The sequence below is a fragment of the Hippoglossus stenolepis genome, chromosome 9 (assembly GCF_022539355.2).
Source record: "Hippoglossus stenolepis isolate QCI-W04-F060 chromosome 9, HSTE1.2, whole genome shotgun sequence".
NCBI classification, from domain to species: Eukaryota; Metazoa; Chordata; class Actinopteri; order Pleuronectiformes; family Pleuronectidae; genus Hippoglossus; species Hippoglossus stenolepis.
Genome location: NC_061491.1, coordinates 15252344 through 15269187, shown reverse-complemented (window position 1 = coordinate 15269187; position 16844 = coordinate 15252344). Strand labels below are relative to the sequence as shown.

The 16844-nt window shown below is 44.0% G+C and overlaps 1 protein-coding gene across 1 annotated transcript; it reads left to right on the top strand.

The window, feature by feature from the left end:
• The first annotated feature begins 518 nt into the window (after positions 1 to 518).
• On the top strand, positions 519 to 16074 carry pole (polymerase (DNA directed), epsilon). The gene is made up of 48 exons (XM_035166881.2): positions 519 to 773; positions 882 to 1011; positions 1107 to 1187; positions 1301 to 1345; positions 1428 to 1520; positions 1815 to 1969; positions 2056 to 2200; positions 2290 to 2370; positions 2473 to 2580; positions 2678 to 2788; positions 2927 to 3012; positions 3115 to 3234; positions 3386 to 3518; positions 3604 to 3717; positions 3825 to 4037; positions 4120 to 4227; positions 4356 to 4484; positions 4566 to 4668; positions 4755 to 4901; positions 5034 to 5179; positions 5584 to 5732; positions 5854 to 5946; positions 6201 to 6503; positions 6677 to 6869; positions 7058 to 7272; positions 8067 to 8169; positions 8267 to 8347; positions 8438 to 8560; positions 8997 to 9206; positions 9399 to 9611; positions 9728 to 9871; positions 9955 to 10095; positions 10237 to 10390; positions 10710 to 10816; positions 10917 to 11093; positions 11199 to 11422; positions 11516 to 11736; positions 11851 to 12055; positions 12197 to 12370; positions 12902 to 13027; positions 13639 to 13771; positions 13873 to 14071; positions 14159 to 14290; positions 14470 to 14663; positions 14825 to 15025; positions 15115 to 15240; positions 15550 to 15639; positions 15731 to 16074. The coding sequence occupies exons 1-48, from the start codon at positions 703 to 705 to the stop codon at positions 15851 to 15853; spliced, it is 6873 nt and encodes a 2290-aa protein (XP_035022772.2). The 5' UTR covers positions 519 to 702; the 3' UTR covers positions 15854 to 16074.
• Positions 16075 to 16844: the final 770 nt, after the last annotated feature.

Genomic DNA, 16844 nt, shown 5'->3' with positions numbered 1-16844 from the left:
ATGTAAACATGTGCTGCAGGAGTCATGCTCCTCCCAGGAAGAAGGAAACCTGCCAAAGATCGTGTATGAAGGAAATAGGATGTTTCAGTTTGTGTTTAAAACATGATAAGAATACAAGCAGGAACTCTGTTTAGACTTTTAAGGCTAAACGGAACCCACAGAGAACACACAGCAGGGACATGGCAACAAGGCTGAACATGGAAAATAATAAATATATACAAATTAATATCTGACAATTATATGCATACAAGCAGGTGAAAATAAAGTAAAATTTAAAAAAAAACATGCACATATAAAGTATCTATGTTGTTAGGCAATGTGAGCTTTGAGCTATTGTTCATCAATGGATGAATAATTAATGGGTGATAAATAATAATAATAATAATAATAATAATAATAATAATAATAATAATAATAATGCGGAAGTCTAAATGATAATAAAAAAATGCAGGAGCGCTGCAGGATTTTAAAGTTGGAGTGAGTCTCTTGTTCATCAAACGATCTTTGTGCCTCCTCCTCTCGGCGCTGCGCTCGCGGGAACTGCAGGAACGCGCCAAAATAAGAAAACAAGCAGTGTCAGTGACAGAGACGGAAGATAAACAACTTTAACGTGTTTTACTGATGCGGCTCCGTTCTCAGACCAACTGAGCGGGCGTGTGCATATCATCTGACCGCGTGCGCGTCGTCATCTCACGATAGAGGATGGTTTTCTTCAAAAACAGTGGGAGATACAGAGCGGATCGAGGACAAGGCGGAGGAGGAGACCAGGACCAGTAAGTGATTTCCCTTGTTCTGCCATTGCTCCTGCCTCCTGCAGTGAACTGTAGATAACCCTCACTGAGAGGCTGACGGGAGAGAAACCCCCCATGTGTTTGAACCAGGGACGATGGATCCTCGGCTCTCAAGCGGCTGGAGCGCAGCCAGTTCACCGACGAGATGGACGCCCGCTTCGACTTCGACAGGATGAAGGAGCCGGGGGAGAAAACCGGCTGGCTGATCAACATGCACCCCGTAGGTTCCCCCCGCCGGTGTGTCTGACATGTTGGAGGTCACCAGGAGAAGAAGTGACACTGAGCATAACACTGTTTTTATTCTCGTATTACCAGGCAGAGATCCTGGATGAAGACAAGAGGATGATCAGTGCTGTGGACTTTTATTTCATTCAGGAGGATGGAAGCAGGTTTAAGGTGGGATGGGATTCACCAGCTTTTATATTTTTTAAAAAATCCAGTTATTATCATGTAAAAATATTCATGACTAATGTGCATTTTCCCTTGTGCTCCTGATTCTCTTCCTGTAGGTGGCTCTACCCTTCAAGCCATATTTCTACATAGCCACAAAAAGGGTAAGTCAGCATCTGTCAGTTTTTACACGTCAGGTATACATGTTTAAATAAACTCCTCACTTAAAGACGGCTGTGTCTGCAGAACTGCGAGAGAGAGGTCATCTCATACGTGTCGAAGAAGTTCCAGGGAAAGGTGGCGAAGCTGGAAATTCTCCCAAAGGAGGATCTGGACCTGGTGAGATTTTCGGCATTAAAGTCCATCAATGTTTTTAATTTAATATTTATGAATATACAGACACGATGACGCATATATATATGTGTAAAACCAACATAAAAAACAGTTGTATTATATGAACTAGAGCCTTTTCAATTAGAAATAGTGAAAAATCTAGCTGACAAACAAACATATGGACAGAGGTGAAGACCTGACCTCCTTGGGGGAGGTTATGAACATTATCAGGAGTTGCGGCCCTAAATTTAAAAGCATTCGGCCTTCAGCGTTGTTTTAGTATTGTCCTGCTCTCCCCAGCCGAACCATTTAGTTGGCCTGAAGAGAAGCTACATCAAGCTGTCGTTCAACAGCCTGGACGACCTCATGAAGGTGAAGCGGGAGATCTCTCCAGCAGTGCGCAAGAACCGAGAGAGGGAGCACTCCAATGATGCCTACACTTCCATGTTATCCAGGTACCACCAAACCACAGATCACTTCAGCTCCGCTCGCTTATTCCCGCTCACATACTGATCTGTGGACGCCTGTGTTTTTTTTTCAGTGCCTTGTCAGGAGGCCATGTGACCTCCACAGATGAAGACGTGAGGTCAAAGAGTATCTCAGACCAGCTGGACAACATCGTGGACATGAGAGAGTACGACGTTCCCTATCACGTGCGAGTGTCCATCGACCTCAAGATCCACGTGGTAAAAGCCGATTTCTGCTGGACATATACATATAGTACACGATGATGCGTGTGTTTGCTGTTCTGATCTTCACTGTCTGTGTTCCTCAGGCTCACTGGTACAATGTGCGATACAGAGGCAGCGCTTACCCACCAGAGATCGTACGGAGAGACGATCTTGTCGAGCGACCAGTATGAGGATTTTGTTATTTATTGGTTATTCAGGACAAAGTTATCTTGAAATCTTCGTCCATGTCAGTGTTTTCGTTAAAACTTTGGCTCCTGCTCCTGTAGGATCCTGTTGTTTTGGCTTTCGACATTGAGACGACCAAACTTCCACTGAAGTTTCCAGATGCTGAGTCAGACCAGATTATGATGATCTCCTACATGATAGACGGACAGGTGAGTTTTATTTGCATTACACCTTTTATATTACACATTTTCTGTTAATATTCTCCTGTGTGTGTCAGACTAAGTTCTCTCACCTTTCTTTTTAAAGGGGTTTCTAATAACAAACCGAGAGATCGTCTCTGAGAACATTGAGGATTTCGAGTTCACTCCCAAACCTGAGTATGAAGGGCCGTTCACTGTTTTCAATGAGGATGATGAGGTGCGTAGCTGCATCACGCTCAATATTCTACAGTGGAAATAGATATAAAAGCACTTGAGAGGTTGTTTATTCTTGTAAATGTGCTGCACTGTTTTTGCATCCGTGAAATAACATGTGGTAAATTGACTTTGGCTGCAGGCGGCTATGATTCAGAGGTGGTTTGATCACGTTCAAGAAACGAAGCCAAACATCTTTGTAACATACAACGGAGACTTCTTCGATTGGTGAGCTGTAGATTGAGTTGTTTCTGTAGAATGTCTACATGTATTACTCATCTACTATGATATTTACCTTCCACCTCCCTGACTTTGTTTACCTTCTTTAAGGCCTTTTATTGAGACTCGGGCCGGCCTCCATGGGCTGAGCATGTACAGGGAGATCGGTTTCCAGAAGGACAATCAGGGGGAGTACAAGTCCAGTCAGGCCATCCACATGGACTGCTTAAGGTTTGCACTCCTCTAACACAGTCACCATGACAACATTGTGGTTTATGTAAACTATCGGTCGTACTCTAATGTAAACACACTCTTAGGATTTAGAGCTGGATCTAGATTAATACATTTCTAACATCCCTCCCACCTGTTTCTCCTGCGTCAGGTGGGTAAGAAGAGACAGCTACCTTCCAGTGGGAAGTCACAATCTGAAGGCAGCAGCGAAGGCCAAACTGAGCTACGACCCGGTAGAGCTGGATCCGGAGGAGATGTGCCGCATGGCGACAGAGGAGCCACAGGTACACGGATGGACTTAACTTTTTACAGCTCAGAAAATAACGAGTTTTCAATCTCATTGACGTTTTCTCTCTCTCTTTCTGTCAGACTTTGGCCACTTACTCCGTGTCAGATGCCGTGGCCACGTATTACCTGTACATGAAATATGTTCATCCCTTCATCTTCGCTCTGTGCACAATCATCCCCATGGAGCCTGATGAGGTTTGTCTCTTGTGTGTCTTGTAAATGACGATTAAACCCCCACCCCCCTCCCAAGAAATAGCACAAATTTTGACAGTTAATCATTTCCTTTCTTGCATTGTTACCAGGTGCTGCGTAAAGGTTCTGGGACTCTGTGTGAGGCCTTGCTCATGGTGCAGGCCTTTCACGCCAACATCGTCTTCCCCAACAAGCAGGAGCAGGTCTTCAACAAACTGACAGACGACGGCCACGTTATGGACTCTGAGACGTACGTGGGCGGCCACGTGGAGGCGCTGGAGTCCGGAGTGTTTCGCAGTGACATCCCCTGCCGTTTCAAAATGGTCAGTGAGTTGATCACAGTTCTACTTGATGCTGACTCCTTACTTTCCTTTTTTTGAATGTGATGGTTTTGTTTGTTGACAGAACCCGGCTGCATTCGACTTCCTGCTTCAAAGAGTCGAGAGAACGATGCGTCATGCCATGGAGGAAGAGGAGCAAATCCCTCTGGAGCAAATCACAAACTTTAATGAGGTGTGATTTGTCATTGTTTCTTTCCTTTTTTTTTGTTGCGTGTCAGATTTCTCTTTTTACTTTCGAAAAGTCAACTGTTGTCAGGTTTCTCAGCTTGAAGATTTAAAACGTCACTGATATTTTCCCAGGTCTGCGACGAGATCAAGAAGAAGCTGATTTCACTGAAGGAGGTTCCAAACAGGATCGAATGCCCCCTCATCTACCATCTGGACGTTGGGGCGATGTACCCCAACATCATTCTCACCAACCGTCTGCAGGTAAGAAAAAAAGAAATGCTTGAAAGTGGGCAAAGTTACAGAAAAGCCTGAAACTCAATTCTTTATTTTTTGCCTTTGCAGCCATCTGCTGTGGTTGACGAGGCCACGTGTGCTGCCTGTGACTTTAACAAACCTGGAGCCACCTGTCAGAGGAGCATGGCCTGGCAGTGGAGAGGAGAAATCAGTGGGTTCTGTTTGTTGAAATAGTCGACAAAACCTTTATTAAGCATTATAGCATGTAGTAAAGTGAGCGTCTGCCTCTGTTTGCAGTGCCTGCCAGTCGCAGTGAGTTTCACCGTATCCAGCAGCAACTGGAGTCAGAGAAGTTCCCGTCGCTGTTTCCCAACGGTCCACCTCGCGCTTTCCACAATCTCAACAGAGAGGAGCAAGCCAAGCATGAGAAGAAACGTTTGGCAGGTACTTAGTTTTTTTACAGTCTTAGTTTAGTAATTTCACGAAGCCAGTCCTGCTCATTTTGTTTTCAATTTTGATAATAAGTGTTCATATTTACTGCTAAACAAAACATGACGTATATGTTCCTTGTGTCAGACTACTGCAAGAGAGCCTATAAGAAGACACATGTCACCAGGCTGGAGCAACGCGTCACCACCATCTGTCAGAGAGAAAACTCCTTCTATGTGGATACTGTGAGAGCTTTCAGAGATCGACGCTACGAATTCAAAGGGCTCCACAAGGTACATTTTGGTAAAAACTAGAATAGCTCTCAGCAGGGTTCATGTCTCTGCCAAGGCCCAACAGTCCCCATCAAGCTGCACCAGATTTCACGCACACATACATATTAGTTCCCTAAACAGACCTGTTGTTTAGCAATGTTAAAGAAAGCGATTAAGAGCAAAAACAACCTGGATCCACACTCAAATTGTATGGGGTTTTCCCTGAGCCATACTGCATCCTTCTACCAAGTATTGTGGTAATCCACCCAGCTGTTATTGTGTAATCTTGCTTTCAAACCAAACAATGAACAAATGGTCAGGGGCGAATGTTTAACATACATAAACACACTCATTTCTAAAGACACTTAAGATTGTCTTGTGTTGCTCATTCAAACCTGTGTTATTTTCATGCTGCTTTGTTAAAGGTGTGGAAGAAGAAGCTGTCGTCAGCTCAGGACTGTGGAGACGCTGCCGAGGTGAAGCGCTGCAAGAACATGGAGATCCTGTACGAGTCTCTTCAGCTCGCTCACAAGTGTATTCTCAACTCTTTCTACGGCTACGTCATGAGGAAAGGGTGAGAGTCAGTTACTGCACAGTGTTCAGCAGAAGATATATATTTTTTTGTAATATTCCATTGTTGTCTTGTTGTTGCTGTGGACCTGACGTTGTGAGTGTTGTCCTTGTGTTGCCACCAGGGCGCGCTGGTATTCCATGGAGATGGCTGGCATTGTGTGCTTCACCGGAGCCAACATCATCACTCAAGCCAGAGAGCTGATCGAACAAATAGGGTGAGTGTCACATTGATGATGTGATGGTTATTTACAGGAATGATGTTCCTGATCAGGGAGAGTGCTGCAGGGATCCACTGACTTGTCCCATCAGCAGATTCATGTTGATGTCTGTTTGAATCTGGCACCTGCGGCGTGGTTTTTATTTCTTGTGTGTTTTTGTTTTCATCAGACATAAATAAACATAACTTTTATTTTTGTTGACAATCAACAATATACTCATCACGTTTTTCACTTCCACTTCCGTGTCTCAGGAGACCACTCGAGTTGGACACCGATGGTATCTGGTGTGTCCTACCTAACACCTTTCCTGAGAATTTTGTCGTGAAGACGAGTAATGAGAAGAAGCCCAAGGTGACCATCTCCTACCCAGGGGCCATGCTGAACATCATGGTGAAGGAGGGATTCACCAACGACCAGTACCACGAGCTGGTCGACCCCGGGTCCCTCACCTACAACACCCGGGCAGAGAACAGCATCTTCTTTGAGGTGGATGGGCCGTACCTGGCCATGATCCTGCCCGCCTCAAAAGAGGAAGGAAAGAAGCTGAAGAAGAGGTCAGAGGCAGCGGAGTTCTTTTTAATTAGTATTTTTGTGGTTGAATATATCATATAAGTTGTGTGGTCAATGGATTATTTGTACCAAACATTAAGGGAATGGGCTGTCTGCTTAAGATCGTATTAAACTGTAGAGCGACCATGATGATCACTGGCTTCTCTCCTTGTTTAAGGTACGCTGTGTTTAATGAGGACGGCTCTGCTGAGCTCAAGGGTTTTGAAGTGAAGAGAAGAGGAGAGCTCCAGCTCATCAAGATATTTCAATCCTCAGTGTTTGAGGCTTTCCTCAAAGGTACCACTCTGGAGGAGGTCTACGCATCGGTGGCCAAAGTGGCCGACTACTGGCTGGACGTTCTGTACAGCAAGGTGAACATAGCCTTGTGATATCAAAAGATATTTACATCATGCTGTCAGCTGTGTTTTGAGTAACTTGGATGAGCTATCCGTGTTTTTAATTTGTAAAATTCAGTATTGTTTGCTGAGAAAGTTCAGTCAAAATGTTGAGTCCAGTTCTTATTATCCTCACACAAATCTTCACTTCCCTGGTTTTCCAGGCTGCCAACATGCCAGATGCGGAGCTGTTTGAACTGGTTTCCGAGAATCGTTCCATGTCCAGGAAGCTGGAGGACTACGGAGAGCAGAAGTCCACGTCGATCAGCACCGCTAAGAGACTCGCTGAGTTCCTGGGAGACCAGATGGTGAAAGACGCTGGTCTGAGCTGTCGCTACGTCATCTCCCGAAAACCAGAGGGTTCACCTGTCACAGAAAGGTGGGCCAACGGCTCTTATAATAAACATTCACACTCAAAGTCATTATTATTATTATTATGATAAAAACAAACATGTTCATCCTTCTGCATGAAAGATGGCAGTGTGAGCAGGAAAACAAGTGGGACCTCCTCAACAGAGGATGCAGCTTTAACCATTTTTGTGAAGCTTTACATTAGGGTGATAAGATTAGATTGGATTAAATATTATTTATCCCAATGTCACAGCAGGAGAATTAAAAACACTATATACATTATGAACATTGACTATATTCAGGCGAAGAATGGAAAAAATCTAAATTTAATTTATTAAATACTATATATCCCCAAAATAATAGTAACTAGTGTAGAGTTCAGTTAATGAAAAATCACCAGAGGGGTGATACAGACCCTGCACATGCACTGTATAAACCCCAATCTAATGTTTTTATATTGTAATAATGCCATTTCATAATGACTTCATCACACACTCAAACACGGGCGAGAACAGTACCCAGCTTTTAATGAAGCTGGCACACGGGGTAATGAACAAGGAGGTGGCAAAAAAAATCTTGAAAAATATGGAATTAAATGACAAAGCATAACAGACAGTGCAAGTTGTCCAATGAATACACAACATGCCCCCAAACTGACTTTGTTTTGTAAGTCAAACTGTCCCCTCATGAACCATCTTCTGTTGTTATCACCACTAAATAACATTGTCTCAGAATGTTTGTGGAGAACAGGCACTTTATGACTTTTGCAGACGTAAAAGCTTTTAGTTTCACATTTGTGTGATTGGGGTTTGTCTCCATTAGAGCCATTCCTCTCGCCATCTTCCAGGCAGAGCCCAGTGTGAAGAAACATTTCCTCCGTAAGTGGTTGAAGATGTCCAGCCTGCACGACTTGGACATCCGCTCTGTGAGTTTTTATTTTAAATGCATGTTTTACAAGCCTCTGTCTGAATCTTCCTCTGTTCTCCCACTGACATGAACATTTCTCTTGTGGGCCATCCCAGATCCTGGATTGGAGTTATTACATAGAGAGGTTGGGTAGTGCCATTCAGAAAATCATCACCATCCCTGCAGCTCTGCAACAGGTAAACAAAAAAAAAAACATGCCTTCAATTTATTTGAGTAAATCAAAAATGATGTCCAGATTGATTTTATTTGTTAAATTTCATCATCAGGTGAAGAACCCAGTGCCCAGAGTGAGACATCCCGACTGGCTTCACAAGAAACTCCTGGAGAAAAACGACATTTACAAGCAAAAGAAAATCAGTGAACTGTTCACCAGTGAGGGCAAGAGACAGGTGGGTCCACCTCACAGCAAAATGTTAGGGATTCACTGCTTTGTTTTTTTAGATAAATGTTTGAAATACCTACGTCTGAGTTAAGCTGATCTAACTCACTCCGATGAGCCATTATTCATTTAATTATCAGGGATTTCCACAAGGATATGATGTAACAAGCCAGTGGGAAAAAAGTAGGCAGCCAGCTAGCGGGGTCCGGGGGGCATTCCCCTCGTGTTGTTTCATTCTCTTACATGCAGAGCAATAACTCAGTCTGGTGGCAGTTTAATGAACATGCTTATTAAACTCCCACACAGTCAAACATTGCCAAGAGTACAAATCAAATGTAGAATGACAATTAAAGTCATAATAAAGTAACCTTCTAAACTTCAATGAGTTGAAAGCACTAATTTCAATTTGATTATAATTAGCTGAATGTTCCTCGTCCCTCTCTCAGGTGGCCCATCAGCCTCTTGAAGCAGGCCAAGCTGCGGACATAGAGGACTTCGGGCGGCCAGCCAGACCCCTGCAGCCGGCCATCCTCATCAGCACCAAGCGGAAGCGAGCTTCCCAGGGAGAGGAAAGCCAGGTGGAGTCTCAGGTCCTGGAGCTCACCCAGTCCTGGCGAGAGATCCTGGGACCACCCCCACCCATGGGAGAGGCACAGGTAGGAAGCAAGAACCACTAAGTCCTGCCTTTTGTGTCAGTGTTCAGATACCTACTTCTTTCAGGCCATTTCTAATGCTTTCTGAATTCATTTGAAATTACAAGTACTTTTAGACAACTTTGTTCCATCATTCCCTGAAAGAGGTCACATTTACCTTGGCTCTTTTTTTTTAACGAATGCTCCTGTGCACAGGAGGAGCTTTTGGTGTGGCTGCGCTACCACAAGAAGAAGTGGGAGCTGCAGCTGAGGCAGAGGAAGGAGAGAAAGAAGAGGAGGAGGATGCTGGATGGTGAAGCTCAGCCTGTAGGTGGAGGAGTGATCAGAGACGGCCCCACCACCGGCCTTGGCAGCTTCCTGCGCAGAACAGCCCGCAGCATTCTGGACATGCCCTGGCAGATTGTGCAGGTGGAGTAAATTCACCCTTAGGTCATCACCTTCAATACAATCCATAGAAAATTGTCTAATTAAACAAACAACACTGAATTATAGTCTAACATGATATCCTGTTACCTACCACACAGATCGCAGAGACGAGTCACCCTGGCCTGTACAAGTTGTGGGCTGTGATTGGTAATGACCTCCACTGCATGAAGCTCAACATCCCCCGTGTCTTCTACGTCAATCAGAAAGTCCCCAAACAAGAGGAGGGAGCCATGTACAAGAAGGCAAGTGGAGTGAAAGACGCCGTGAAATATGTTTGTTTGAATCTTTTTGCTGTGTAAGTTCTGACGTGAACTCGTGGCTTCAGGTGAACCGCATGCTGCCTCGCTCCAACATTGTGTACTACCTCTATGAGTACTGTGTACCAGAGGACATGTACCAGGAGCACATCAACCAGATCAACGCAGACCTGTCGGCACCAGACATCGAAGGAGTCTACGAAACACAGGTAAACACACACATTTATAACACCGCCAGTGTTCTCATAAGCTGTAATAACATATTTGACTCTATATCATTGATTTTAGAGTTGGTTCTATTTTTCCACGTGTCTTTTATAAACAGATTAAACGTCTTTTCTCTCTCTCAGGTCCCCTTGCTGTTTCGGGCTCTGGTGCAGCTTGGATGTGTGTGTATGGTCAATAAACACATAGTGAGGGATCTGGCCGGCAGGGAGGCGGACACTTTTGATCTGGAGCATCTGGAGATGAGGTCTCTGGCCCAGTTCAGCTACCTGGAGCCAGGTAAGACCCATCTCACATACTGGTCATCTGGAATTGATGTCATAATGGATCCTGCAGGGTTTATTGTTTTGTTGCCATTTTTCTTTCTCACTAGCATAATTCTTGTCATGGTTACATTTATATCTATTTATCTATGTTGTAGCTAAACACATGGTGGGCAGGGGATTCTTCTGAGGTGGTGGTCTTGGGATACCACAGCTTGTTTTGGAGCTTAATAAAACGAAACTTCTTTGATTTGAAGGTGTTTATTATGTCGATTTTAACAATAAACTGGCTTTTACAAGTTTACATGACTGTGTTATGTTTTCTTTCTTTTCAGGGAGTGTTCGCCATATGTACTTCTATCATCACAGCCAGGGACACAAGGCTCTGTTTGGACTTTTCATCCCCTCTCAGCGCAAAGCCAGCATCTTCATCTTGGACACAGTAAGAATAATACAAACCTTTACTGTCTCCCTCTGTTTCCCTCTCTAGCTTTAGAGAGTTATACTCAATTGCATCAATTTTCTTTTTTTTTTCCTTTTAGGTGCGAAGCAACCAGATGCCAAACCTGAATAACCTTTACACTGCAGAGCGCACCGCCCTCCTGGAGAAGACGACAGAGGATCTCCTGCCTCCAGAGAAACACAACTTCGAGGTTCGAGCTGAAAGCGACCCAAAGGCTATTTACCGCGCACTGCAGCGCATTCTGCTCAACTACAAGGTGAAATACACTCTTCAAGTTTCACACTTTACATGCATGAATATCACTAGTTATGTGCATGTGGCTTCACTGATTATCTCCTGCTTCGTCTGTCGCTGTTTACAGGAGGAACGTCGTGGGCCCACCCTCATCGCTGTGCAGTCAAACTGGGAGCTGCGTCGATTGTCAGCGGGGATGCCGGTGCTTGAGGAGTTTCCTGTCGTTCCAGTGCATGTGCTCGACGAGATCAGTTATAACGTGCTGGATTGGCAACGGCACGGTGCCCGGCGCATGATCCGTCACTACCTCAACCTGGACAGCTGCCTGTCGCAAGCTTTCGACATGGCCAGGTACAAACTGCACACTGTGACTCCCCTTTATTTGTTGTTTTAGTCAACAGCTTTTGTCACAGGTTTGTCTCACATAATATCTCTGGCTTCCAGGTATTACCACTTGCCTGTGGGGAACTTGCCTCAGGATGTGTCCATCTTCGGTTCAGACTTGTTCCTGGCGAGACATCTTCGGAAACACAACCACCTCCTGTGGCTGTCACCTACAGCCAGACCTGACCTCGGGGGAAAGGAGGCTGATGACAGCCGTCTGGTCATGGAAAGCGACGACAGAGGTTCTGTGGAGATCAACTCTCAAGGATGCTATTCCACCGGTACATAAACACCAGGAGCATGCACATGCACAGGAAAAAGAAAAAGTATAAAGCAAAGAAAATCAAAACACAAAAACCTTTCCCTGCATTTATGTATTATCCTACTTTTTCTAGTTTGTGTGGAGATGGACCTGCAGAGCCTGGCAGTGAACACCCTCCTCCAGTCGCAGCATGTCAACGACATGGAGGGTGGAGCCAGTCTGGGCGTCAGTTTCGATGTGATCCAGCAGGCCTCGCTGGAGGACATGATGTCAGGAAATCAGGGGGCAAGCGCTCATGCTAGCTATGATGAGACTGCTCTCTGCTCCAACACCTTCAGGTGTGTCAATGTGAATCACCATTTAAACCTACATATAAACAGCATGGTCTCACTGGATGTGGATTTGTTCCTCATTGATAAAGGAAGCGGGTCGTGTTTAGTGTTTTGCTCATCCCACTGTTTCCTCTGTCGTATGAGCAGGATCTTGAAGAGCATGGTGGTGGGATGGGTCAGGGAGATCACTCAGTACCACAACGTATACGCCGACAACCAGGTGATGCACTTCTACCGCTGGCTGCACTCCCCGAGTTCTCTGCTCTATGACCCTGCTCTGCATCGCACCCTGCACAACATGATGAAGAAGGTGTTTCTACAGTGAGTGCCACCGCCACAACTTCCTCTACATATATATATATATATATATATATATATATATATAACCAGCTGACTTTGAGTCATTCATGTTTAATCTTTATTTTGAAAAACCATAGTTAAGTTTCCCACTTGGTTATAAGACTAACTGGAGTTTAGTTGGCTTCTGTGGGTTATTGGACTTTTTTCACCACTAGAGGCAGTGCTGATATTTGTTGGACGAGTAACATGCTCGGGTTTGTTGGAAATACGTGAAATATTTAATATGAGTAATACATCTTTCTGTGCTCAGTGTATCTGGAAGCTGTTGATGTGAAATTTAATGTTTTTTATTGATTATTTAATTAGTATGTTGGGGCTCTGAGGGTAAAAAATTGAGGCCGAGTTATTTGAGTTTTTTGATTTGCGTGGCTCAAAACATCAGCTCTGTCTGGTTTGCTCTCGTCTTTTTTCCGTCTCTTGTTAATCCCAACCTTCTCTTAAATGCTGCAGTGTCCTGTTCTTCCATAAATCATTGTCTCGTTCTGCTCTCAGGTTGGTTGCAGAGTTTAAACGTCTTGGCTCAACTGTGGTGTACGGAAACTTCAACAGGATCATCCTGTGTACTAAAAAACGGAGGACAGATGATGCAATCGGCTACGTGGGGTATATCACTAACAGGTCAGATATTTCTCTTCTGCAGTCTCTATAAATCCAGCATCTTGCATTGTAAAGTGATATTATCACTTAATCTCTGCATATATCCATTCCCCAACCCCTACATTACTATTTGACATAAATACATGTATATAATATATAACTGTTGTTAAATACATACATACCTGCATTCAATGTTTAAAAGACTATACATTAAACAGGCTGCTCAGTAAGAAACTGAGCCAATTAAAAGGGTTTGTATTCAGTTGCCTGGAGCCAGAACACATTAATCAGAAAAAGCACAATAACCATTTAGACCACTGAAATGTTTTCTCCATATGGTGTTGTGGTCTCCATCACGGGAAGTGTACTATAAAGTTGATTTCAAAGCGAGTTGCCCATTATACTAATGGGACCAATACATAATGTGAAATGAAAAAAATCTGGGACCTAGGACGACCTCCAAATGTTTTCCTGATGTTCAAAGCAGCATCACAGCAGTATCATTGACATTTAACAGTTCGGTTGTTGCTCAATATTACTTACTGAACATTTTCTTTAATTTTCTTTTCTTTCTTCCCCTAAATATCGTTAATATCAGGGTGTTTGACACTTCACCTCTTCTCCTCTTCCAGCATCCACTCCAGAGAAATCTTCCACTCTTTGTCCTTGTCCTTCTCCCGCTGCTGGGAGTTTCTGATGTGGATGGACCCGGCCAACTACGGCGGCGTGAAGGGGAAACTGCCCTCCAACCTCTTGCCTGGAGAGGTACGTCAAACTGAAACGTCTCCAGAACAGTTCGTTTGATTTAATTAATGTTATCTGAGCTGAATACAGAGGTCCTTCCCCCTCCGTTGTTTGTTCTTTAGGAAGGAGCCAAACAGAAGAAAAATAAACGAGGGGAGGGTGAAGAGGACGGCAGCGAGGATGAAGATGAGGAGGAAGCAGAAGTTGAGGAAGATGAAGAGACGGATGAGGTGGAGGAGCTGATCGAGAGCAACTGGAACATCATGCAGTACCTGCCTCAAACTGCCTCCTGTCAGAAATACTTCCTCATGATCGTCTCAGGTAAAAAAAAAAAAATCTGCACACAACAGACATTTGTTCTTTGCTTTTTCTCTCTACTAACGAACACACACATCTGTTCCACCCCAGCCTACATTGCAGCTGTGTACCACAGTATGAAAGAGGAGCTGAGACGTAATGCTCCTGGAGCAACGCCAGTTAAGAGACGTGGAGGCAGCCAGGCTTCCCAACAGGCAGTGGGAGACCTGAGTGCTCTTCCTGGTAAGAAGCTGTTTGAGAAGCTGCTTCGGTTACTAAACACTTAGCTTGTCTTTAAAGGACTCCACATTACACTCATTAGTTACCATGGAATAGTTTCTGTTACACTTCAACCCTTAATGGGAGCTTTCAATCACGTTCAGGCTGATTTCCTCACAGATGTGGTGATTTTTCTCCTGCAGGAATGATCTCCTTCTCCCAGGAATACGTGTCCAGTGAGCTGACACAGAACTTCTTCACCATCACTCAAAAAATCCAGAAGAAAGTGATGGGCACCAGGAGTGTGACGCAGCCCTCAGAGCTGTTCCCTGTCCTGCCTGGATCCCACCTGCCACTCAAAAACCCAGCACTGGAGTTCATCAAATATGTCTGCCAGGTATGCGCCTCGATATTTGTTTATTTGGTAAATGCCAAAAGCTGAACAGAACATCTTGCTAAGCTGTTTTTTTATGTTTCATGTTGTCATAATTATTTCCTTTGCAACACTGAACGGTGTTGGTGGATTTGTAATTGATGGAACATCTTTTCTCCCTGCAGGTCCTCTCACTGGACGCCAACATAGCGAACCAGGTGAACAAGCTGAAGAGGGACCTCCTGCGTCTTGTGGACGTCGGCGAGTTTTCAGACGACGCTCAGTTCCGTGATCCCTGCAACTCCTACATCCTACCAGAGGTCATCTGCCACCAGTGCAATTTCTGTCGTGACCTCGACCTCTGCAAGGACCCATCTGTGGCGCAGGTGAGAGCTTAGACAAAAGAAAAATAATAACACCAATGTTCATGAATTCGCTTCATGAAATTGTATTAAAATTTTAAAAATCTCCTCAGGACGGGTCTGTCTTGCCTCAGTGGTTCTGCTCCAACTGCCAGGCCCAGTACGAGACCGAGTCTGTAGAGATGGCTCTGGTAGAAGCTCTGCAGAAGAAGCTGATGAGCTACACCCTGCAGGACCTGGTGAGTTACAAATGCTGATTTTCATACACATTCGATGAAACTACCTCGTCCTAATAGTTAATGCATGTACCACAAACCATATATATCCCCTCCCTCCCTGTTTCCTTACCCGTGTCTAGATAATTTACCTTTAAAGAAGCAACAGTCTTAAACATAGCAATATATTTCCTCTGTGAGGCCATTAGTGTCCCCAAAAAAAACGAGAAGAAGAAGAATTTCCATCGTGTGTTGAACTGTTGTTCAAACATGTGTGCTCACAATGTCCACACAGTTTTCTCCTGAAGCCAAAAACCTCCTGTGTGATTTCAGGTGTGTAACAAATGTAAAGGCGTGAAGGACGCAAACATGCCCCTCTACTGCAGATGTGCCGGAGACTTTGACCTCACTTTCTCAATCAAGGTTTCTGCTCCCTCATACATCACATCATTCATTTTAGTGATGAAAGCATGCGTCTTACAGCTGTTTCTGTTTCCTCTCTTCCATTTTAAAGAGCTTCTCCGAGCAGATCACGGTGTTTCAGAACATAGCGTCCCACTACAACATGAGCTTCCTGGAGGAGACCATTGACTGGCTGCTCCTGATGAATCCACAGGTCCGACAGAGCTCTCGCTGAACGGGACCCCGTCTCGCTCAGCTTTTCAGTGCGGAAAACACTCGGAGACGAAATCTTTGCCTGATGATGAACTTGACGTCTGTTTCAATTCTGTTTGATTATGGTGGTTGGAAGATAAATATATGGACTGTAAATATGTTTGAACTCCTGATTATGTCATAGAATATTTTATGAAATGTGTTGATTTCTGCTTTTGATTGTTAATAAATGTTTTCCAAGTATTTGTATCTGTTTGTGTTTACTGCTCAGTAATTTGAGACAGGGCTGTAGCTTCGACTGCTGTTCTGCCACAATGGGGAAAAAACCCTAAATCTCCTGATTGCCCCTCTCTCTGGGGACCTTCATCGATCAGCACGATCACTAATTGACTGAGCTTCCTCCTCACGAGGCTGATCCTGTATCTGGCTGTGGCTTCTGCACAGCCAGTAGCCTGAGTCGCCCCCACGCTCAGTGGTGGGAAGTAAAAAAAGTACATTTACTTTATGTCCTTAAGTACATTTTTCATGTATCTGTAATTTACTGAAGTAGATTTATTTTCAGGTACTTTTCCCTTTTTTACGCCACAGATCAGCAAATATCTGTACATTTTTACATTTCATTGCATCACATTTTTATTTATTTGTTTAGTTTTTTTAAATAATCAATTAATTGGAGTGGAATTGCTCCATTGAACCTATCGGTGAAGGGCAGATAACATTAGACTCCACCTCCTGCAGCAGCAGCATCACTGGTGAAGAAAAAAATGGACCAACAGAGACTCGACTATAAATCTATATGACAATGCAAATGTTTTCAGTATCATCATCTGCAGCTTTCTTTGTTAATATGTGAGTCTGTATTATTCTAGTGTTAAACAGATTATACAGTGAGTAGGCCCAGTTAATGATGTAAAAGACTGTTGCATCAGGGAATAGGCTGAACTTAGCAAGTACTTTAAGTTTGTTTAAAAGCAAGTACTTACACTAACTCAAGTGGAAAAGTTAATAAGGTA